The following is a 9,081-nucleotide window of genomic DNA, read 5'->3' as shown; positions in this document are numbered from 1 at the left end:
ACATATATATAATTTATACTGTTTCTGTTTTTAGATATCTATATAAGTACCTGTGTATATGCTGAATTCCAGAACATTCTCAATCCTGTTGTGGTCAGGGTTGAAATAAACCTTTCACAGCTGAACTATTTCCCCAATACCTTCTTATTACAGAATTGGCCAGCAGCATCTCTGATGACTCGAAAATGTGTTCTGGCAAATAACAGGTGCCAAGGTGAATTACACACAACTTTAAACTGAATTCAACAATTGATTGCTGTGAAGACTGAAACCTGAAAAGGCCACAACCCATGAAGCTGGATTTTGTGCTCAGATTTAATAATATACTTTCATATAATTATCTTTTTACATAAACATCAATTTAAATAAAAATTAATTTACTTGGAAAATCTAAATTAACTTCAATTTAGATACCTGATAATTTGATAAAGCTCCCTACCAAATTCTCATTGCAAGAAATTCCCTGAATTTCAGTTTGCATGATCTGTACTCTTAAAAAAGAAAACACCACAACCAAAGCATTCTGTAAAAAGTTTTATAACAAATAAGTTGTTCCATCTTGTTACTTTTCTTCAAGTCTTAATTGTGAAATTTCTTCTTCTTCCGATTCCTCTTCCCTGCTGCAAAAGCTGCTTTTTCACTCATGATCTCCTGATACTTCTTTTTATTATATCTGAACAAAATAGATAATTTACTTTTAAGCATGGTAAACCAAAGATGATGAAAAGATAAAATGGAAAGTACTCTACATATGTAAGTTGCAAAACTGAGTTCTTTCATGTTTTCTGAGTCAGATTTCTTTGATTTTATACACTGACTTGTAGGTAAAGCGAAAGCAAAGCTTGGATTAATGATAAATGTCGGTAAATTTGGAAGTAAACTTAATTGAAGAATCATTAATTTTGGCATAACCAGGGGGTTCTTAATTTTATATGCAATCACATTTTGGACAGTTTGCTAAACCACTGCTCCTGCTCATAGCAGGAAAATTCATCAACTTCAACAATGCTATGGACAAGTTATACTCATTTTTGTACTACCTTCTCAGCAAACTCAAGATAATCAACCATACCCTACTCAAGACTGAAAACTGAGATGAGATCACCACTAACCATGAGCATGATGCACTTGCTGAATACGAGTTGCTAGCTCCTCTAACAGATTCTTGCGCCCCTGCACCAACTACCACAACAGATCACTGCACCCTGGGCAGTATTGAGGCTTTTCATTACAACACTGAAACCTCAGAAATATCTACACTAATGCTCAAATATATGGTTAAAGCCCTTAATTAGCCACAATGTAGATTGTGATCAAAGATACTGATTTTTAAAAACAGCTTTTCATAAATACCTTATAAATTAGGTCAAGCCGGAAAACTACTTAAGAAATAGCTATATTGACTTGTCTTCCCAACATTAAGAATTCATTTACAAGGCTGACAACATTAACCTTGTCATGCCAAACCATGTACTACATAACCATGTACTACATCCAAGAAAAAATGCCATTACGTGAAAAAAGAAGAGCAGATTAACATCATGTAATAACCTATATTAAAACGGGTCTACTCCAGACATTTTAAGTTAGGCAGACATCGATTAATCCAATCAGTCTTCAGGTAAAACTTCTAGCACAATTTTGATTCCTATGCCAGGTGGCAGACTAACATGCTTATAAAATAAAATCATATTAACTTTCATAGAATTACAGTCAGCACTTTTCTATCAATTAGGCCAAGAAAAATTAATCAGTATTTAACAACAACAAAATGCATGCACGGGCATAAATCACTCATTCAGAGCCCCTGGACTTTAGTCTAAGCCTGTGCACGCACTCGTTTTCGAAGCGAACAAGATTACGGCTAATACATTATCTCTTACAACATTGACATTATTTTAAGAGTAGCTGACAATAGCCATAACCCACTGGATAAAATACTTTTATGATCTTCAGAAAATATGCTGTCCCAGTCTAATTACCCTCCGACCCTTAGATCTGCTCAATGGCAGGGCTGCTGAAGTGCTAAACAGACTAAAAAGTTTTCTTTTATGTACAAAAAACCCCACATAGGCCTAATAAATACTAGAAAAAAAAGTTACGTAGTTAAAAAAATACTTCTCTCACACATATTAGAATTACAAAAACATTTTTAAATACCTTCTGAACTCAGAATCTGCAAGCAGCTCTTCAACAATTGTTCTCTTCCTTTGTTTCTTAGGGATTCGACTATGGTAAAAGTCTATGGGAGAATCAACCACAGTTCCAACCTAGTAAAGAGAAATGAAAACATTCTTACTGTACAGCAAGACGTTGATTATTTTTCCCTTTTTCAAATCCTCAGCGACAAGTGTAAAGACACCTACAGAGAAAATCAGAATAGTATCTTAAGAAAGTCTAACATATCAAAAGATACAAGCAGTATTTTGTATGCATAGTCTCTTTTATGTCTCATTCAGTGCACAGAGAGGTGGCTGAGCTTTAAGACCGTAAAGCTTTAAACACCAGAGCGTTGCACCAATGCCTGTATTCATAAAAGAAATCTAGTTCTTAACTTTTAAACATTTTCTCAAGGAGGGAAAGGAAACTCCTTCCTGTCTGTCATTGTGGTGGCTCTGCTAGGTGGCTCCACAGCAGTTAATCCAGCTCTAATACAAGAGCTTGATCCTGGAATGCATCACATTTTTTCCAACTGGCACATCAGCCAGTTCTGATGACTCAGGTTAGTAGTGGAGATATTGAAAAAAGACCTGCAGAGATCTCATTATGTGCCCATCTAAGTTTTTTTATGCCCAGAAACTTCAAGAAATACAAGACCCATCCTTTGGAGTTAAGTGGTAGTATCTGGAGAAATGGAAACGATTGCCTCAAACAGGTGTAAGGAGATGGAAGCCCATTTCTGTAGTTTCTGCAGTTAATTATTTTCTTCATGCAAACTACTTCAAAGCCAAGAGCTACAGAAACAGGAACTGCAGCTGATCAGAGAGCTAGCTGTGCCCATTCAAACTGTATTAGCCAGCAAGAAAACAAATGCTATTTTTTTTTTCTACATGCCTGTTAAAAAAAAAAAGCTAATACTTTAAAAAAAAAGCAGTGAAAATGTAATCCTCTGAGGGCTCAGAACACAGATTAAGTCAGATGTTTAATCACTACAATTAGATCAATGGAAATTAAAAACATTCAAACATATACACATATGTAATACAGGGTTAAGCAGTTGTAAACTGCAGCCAAGCAAGCAAAATACTTTCATAATTAAGCTATGAGATGAAATCGACATAAAGGCTACCTACAAAATAGGCAGGGAACAAGAACAGATACTAAAAGCTTGAGCAGTATAATACTACCTTCTGCTGCCTCCTTACCTGGAAGTACTTGGGCAGACCATCTCTATCATTCTTCTTATAAAAATGCTTAGGGTCCAATGAAGCTCTCATCTTCAAAACTTTAAGATCATTTTTCAGTTCACTTGTGATTTCTGGGGCTTTCATACCAAACCAACCATCACCCGTTGTTTTCTCTCGCTCTGCCTAGAATGCAAAACCAAAAAAAATAAAATTTGCATTCAGCACCCAGAACAAGAACTCTTCCCTCCAAAAGATTGATAAAGCATTTAGAACACCTCTGTACCTTTAAAAAGTGTATTTTATGTCCCTTAAAGTAAGGTCATCAGCACTGTATTAAATGACAGATTTGTACCACCTGAGCACACTATCTTTCACTTGACTGTCCTGGTGACCATAAGGATGTTTTTTTACAGAATGGCCCAAGAAAGACACAAAACTGGAGTTCATCACTTCCAGTGGGGTCTCTATGCACACAGTCCCAGCGTGAGGCTGCCTAAGAAGGCTTGGCTTTGTTATTTGGTGCACTTTTTTTAAGCCCGTGTCTGGGGCTACACTACAGCAGTTGCTCTGTCACCTGATGACCCCTTCCCAGCAGAGAAGGGGAATTGGGAAAAGGAGAAGAGACGCGTGGGATTACAATGAGAACGGATTTAATGAGATGGCAAAACTAAAACCAGTGCCAATATGAAGTACACTAAGCTATGCTCAGCCCAGCAGATGTACAGTGGCCACAATTAACAGGAAAGCAGTCCTTGGGAGCAGGACGAGTAGGAGCAGGGTCAGAAGGAGGCCAAGCAGAAGGCCTCTCTCTCCTCAGCCAAGTTCCCCCTTTTTAACGAGCGTGATGTTTATGAGAAGGGATACAACCCATAAGCAGCTTGGGTCAGTTGCCCTGGCTGACTCCAAGCTGCTGATGGCCTGCAGACCATAGTCTATGACTCTGTCCCAGTGAAAAGCAGGACACGCCTCACCAGCTCTCCACTTACCCTGCGCTGTTTCTTTAGCTGGTGAAGTGATTCCCTGAAGGGTGGGACACATTCCTTTTTTTCAAAATCTGGAGTTATTACACTCTTCTGCAAGAGCTGCAAGATTTTTTTTTCTTATGTTAGACAGTCATCACCATGATACAAATTTTACTGCTTAACCACATTTACAGAACCTACTGAAGGAATCATGTAGAATCTAAGCAAGCATTATGAGCTTCTCTGATCCACAACAAAAGTTGTAGGGATCTTCAAAACACAATCTTGGCCAACAAGAGAAAGCAGCTGGCTAGCTCTGAAAGAAGTGAGAGGGCAAATGCTCTAGATTAAAGAGGGCTATCATTAGTGAGGCTAAGTAAACAGTCTCAATGAAAATAACACACTCCCTTTATGTCAAAGGGTGCTTTTGAAACAAAACTGCTAATTCCATATTAGGGAGAGTACAGAACTTCGTTTACTGAAATTCATTCTTGCTCTGTACTAAATATCCTGCCAGCAGACCTTGAACTCCTGTATCATGAGGCAGAACTGCACTCATAACCAACTTTGGTTTATTTTATAAGATAATGCTGGTATTTGCACTGCTTGTTTCTGAAAGGTCACATATATTTAAATTCTCACCACTAAAACCAAATGTAAATCCACACTTTGACCAAAAAGAATGAACGTTCTCAGCAAATTTTATAAAACAGGATACTTCTTTAAAAACAGATAAATCAAACTTATTAAATTAACATATTTGTGTTAGTGTAGTCAGAGGTAACCATATAACTGTAAACACGTTACCGGGTCCTTCTTTTTCTCCTTCAGTTGTTTAATTACACTTGAACTAGGCTTCTGTTTTTTTGCATCAAAACTAATATATAAACCTCCAAGCTTCTTGATATTCAAACCAGGGTCTATGCTGCTGGAAAGATGTAAACTAAAATAGAAATAGTTAATGATTAGAATATTGTAACAAGCGTGCAGCTAAACTTTCTTCTGTCCTCTGAAAAAGATAAATAGTAAGAAGTTTTTTTAATTCTTCCCACTTAAATTCAGCTCTGCAATGATTTTAAGTCTCAAGTGTCTTGAAGAAACACATAATTTAGAGATGGCAGAACATGGAGGGAGGCAGAAATCACACTGCACAAAGTGAGAGCTTATTAAACAATACCTGTGGAATCACTGCCACAAATCTTTCTTAACTCTAACGCTGTATTCTTATCTTAGATCTTATCACTATCTCCTACAAAATCAAATTATTAATTCACTTAACCTTGCCAAAAGAACTCACCACCAGTATCTTTCTTCTATACATTGAGAAACTTGCTAGCTAGAGAAAGAAAACCCACAAAAGCATAAACATGGGTGGTAAAAATATTGTCAGATCTTAGACAGAAGTATGAAGAAGCTAGAATTCATTGTAGGAATGTTTAAGTCCTTGTCTGTGTAACAATACCAGGAATATTGTTATTACACATTTCAAAGCTGGTAGGTTTCACATTTTTTTCATTAATTCATTCAGAACGGAGATTTTTGATGACAACAATGTGTCAAAGCTATGGAAAAATATAGTAGTATCTAAATAGGTACAACAGATACTTATTGTAGCTTGGATGCTTATTAATACAAGCCCTTTACAACTTTCTATTAAGCTGTGACTAATCTTTAAAGCCTTTACACTGAACACTTGGCTAAGTTTTCTAAGACTTCTGGCCTACCTGAATGTTTTTAGAAGATTAAGATTAGTTATCCAACGTAAATGGAGCGTTATGCTTTAAACATATGAATTATATAAAGGGATTTTAGCAATAGCTGGACTACAAGAGCTCAAAAGGCCCCAACCAACCAAAATTACTCTAGGATTCTATGCCAGGCTCATTTCCTTTTAAGTGTCACCATCCCACAGCACAATAAGAACTGAAAACATAAAAGCATATGCAACTCTTTAGGATTAAAAAGCATGATCTGGTTAGGCAATATGTAAGGATTTTACTTGACTCTTTTTTTAATTTTATTTTGTATATAAATAAGAATTAAGAAAAATGTGACCTGAAAAAAACAATTAAGTCAACCTGACTAGTTTAACCCAGTTTCACATTTTGTTTTTTAAGCTGAACACATACAAGACCTCCAGATGCCTAAATATTTTAAAGAGTTCTGTTCTGCTATATGCAAAAATGAAAAAATCCCAACCCTTCGATTTATGGACTATATTTGTATATTATAATCTGTGCAACTCTTATGCAATGAGACTACTCCCTCGTTTACTGCACACCACTTAGCACTTAATGTACACACCTTACACATATGCTTACATGAGATGCAAAGTCCTTACTTATTCCCAGAAACATACTTACACATCAATCTTATTTTTCAACAAGTCATCTTCATCTTTCTCATCTTCATCTATCAATTCCTCTCCAGTCTCTTCCAAATCTGAAGATTCTTTACCTTTTTCGCTTCCTTCATGCTTACTTTCATCATCACTATCTTGGTCTACCTGATCCAGATAATACTTTCGGCTGGAACTCATGCCAGGCTCAGTATCAATTACAAAAAGCCCTTCAGCATGCAATGAATGGTTTTTTAAAGATTTCTTGAGGGAAGGAGTCCTCCCATCTGTCTCTCGGTAACACAGATTCTCTTCAACTCTATCTGTGTTCACCATATTGCTATTTTCAGGTTCATCATGTTCATCTTTGCTAGGAAACAATGCAGCAGAATCATTTTCAGTGCTTGATCTCCCACTGCTGTGGGATACAGATTCAGCACATTCTCCTGCTTGGTCTTCACCACAGTCCATGCTGATTTCAAGTATCCTGCTTCTGTCAACGCTACAAGTTCTTTGTGCAACAACTATGTCCTGTTGTGGGCTGCTCACTGCAGCAGCTTGCTCAGCCTTTAATTTATCAGCATGGGCACAAGACTGCTGTGCATCTGCCTCAGAATCTGCTCTTTTGTGTTCTGGATTTTTTTTACTTTCATTTGGTGTTATTTGCCCTTGGGATTCTAAATATTGTTTGGGACTCATGCAATCAGTCAAATAAAGACCCACACGCTTTAAGTTCCTCTCACTCACAAGTATTTTACTGTGTTCTTTTTCTATTTGGCCACATGCTTCCTTCGAATCATCTACCCCAACAGACCATGTATTTTTTTTTTCTTTTTTCCCAGGCGATTCAATGTCACTTTGTTTCATTTTTCTAAGACTGCTGGGTGTCACATCATTCATAACCTCTTCTTCCACCTCTTCATTCTGGCTGGTGTTGGCAGATTCTGAAGAACACTTGCTTCTAGGTGAATTGGGTTCTTTATTATCCTGGGTCACAGAGGAAGCATCCTCTGTGTCAGAGAGAAGTTCTGCAGCAGGTCTAGAAACAGAAATTGTTACTGGCTCAGATTTCACAGTGTCCTCTATTAAACTCTCATTTTCTGAAACAATTCTGTTTCCTTTCTCAGTCTGCTTAGTATTTTCTGCTTGTGATTTCATTTGCATGCTCCTAGTAATTCTTCTGGTAGTGATGGAAGGTTCCATATGAGAACTTAAGCAGCTTGACTCTGCATCAGAAATATCTTCACTCTGGCCTTTGTGAACTGTATCTGGCTGCCATTTCTTCTTGCTTTGCCTGCTTCTTGTCATTCTGGTAAGATTAGGCATCTGGACACCAGAAATAGCAGAGGAACAAGACTCGGCTTCAGAGACATCATCTTCATCCAGAATCTTGCTTAACTTATTTAGAAAAGATGTCTTGTTCTGTCTTTTTTTGTCAGGAGAATCCAGTTGATAAGGAACTACAATTTGTCGTCTTCTTGTTACTCTTACAAACAAAGGTGTCTGAAGACCAGACACAGCAGAGCAGTTTGATTCTGCTTCCGACACATCCCCATCAGCCTGTGGTTCAGCAAGTGATTGTGCTGAAGGAACAGTTGTGTTGTCATTTCTAGCTTGCATCTCTAAGGTATCACTGACATCTGACTTTGTTTCTGTGTGCTCCAGCTCTTCAAACTGAGATTCCTGAATTACCTCTGGCTTATGAATTGATTTAGTTCTTCTAGTCTTTCTCACAGACACAGGGGTACTAAATTCAACAGACGCCACCTGGAAAAGGAGTGAAAACAAACCTGTGCTATTGACAGATAACCCCAAAAAGAGGATGCTATACAAATCACTAACAATCTTCTTAAACAAATCTACTCAAGCTGAGAAAATATTACATGTCTCTGTGTAGCTCTGTGTATGTGGAAGAAGTGCCAACAAGCCGTGCCTTCTGTATGTTTACTTTCTTTTGGTCATGGCAGGTGAAGAAACACAAACATCCACTACGAAATATAAACACACACATTAAAACATACAAAAAAACACCTTCTAGTTCCGTGAAGTTTTGTCCAGCTATCATAGGAAACAAGTCCTGAGGGGATGTTCAGAAATACTCAAAGATCTGCTCAGCTATAAACCACTGAAGCCCAGCAACTGGCTGAATGTGCCCCAAAGCAGTTTCCATATCCGATTTTAACAGTTTTAGGGACAGACTGGCCTGACAGCAACCGCAACACCAAATACAACTTACTCCTTTAACAACGCTTGTAAGTCACCTGGCAAAAAACTCAAAATTTTGGAAAGCAAAACTACTGTGCAGCAGCAGGATCTTCTCAAAACAGAGCAATTCTGAATCAATGTAAATTGTTCTACCTACACGATCAGCGTTTGCACGTCTCGTTGAAAAAAAACCCAAAGAAACAGTAAAATAGCCACAGTGCAAAGGGGA

General features: G+C 37.5%; 1 protein-coding gene across 1 annotated transcript; it reads right to left on the bottom strand.

Moving 5' to 3' along the window:
* Positions 1–579: 579 nt before the first annotated feature.
* Positions 580–8,414, bottom strand: DNTTIP2 (deoxynucleotidyltransferase, terminal, interacting protein 2; the record flags this gene model as incomplete). The annotated part of the gene is made up of 6 exons (XM_008935493.1): positions 580–673; positions 2,161–2,270; positions 3,366–3,530; positions 4,334–4,429; positions 5,117–5,252; positions 6,673–8,414. Coding segments are annotated over 6 exons (2,343 nt in total), but the record flags the coding sequence as incomplete, so codon positions are not given.
* Positions 8,415–9,081: the final 667 nt, after the last annotated feature.

Source organism: Merops nubicus, unplaced genomic scaffold (assembly GCF_000691845.1).
Source record: "Merops nubicus isolate BGI_N331 unplaced genomic scaffold, ASM69184v1 Scaffold41572, whole genome shotgun sequence".
NCBI classification, from domain to species: domain Eukaryota; kingdom Metazoa; phylum Chordata; class Aves; order Coraciiformes; family Meropidae; genus Merops; species Merops nubicus.
Note: the sequence above shows the minus strand (reverse complement) of the source record. Positions and strands in the feature narration are given on the sequence as shown.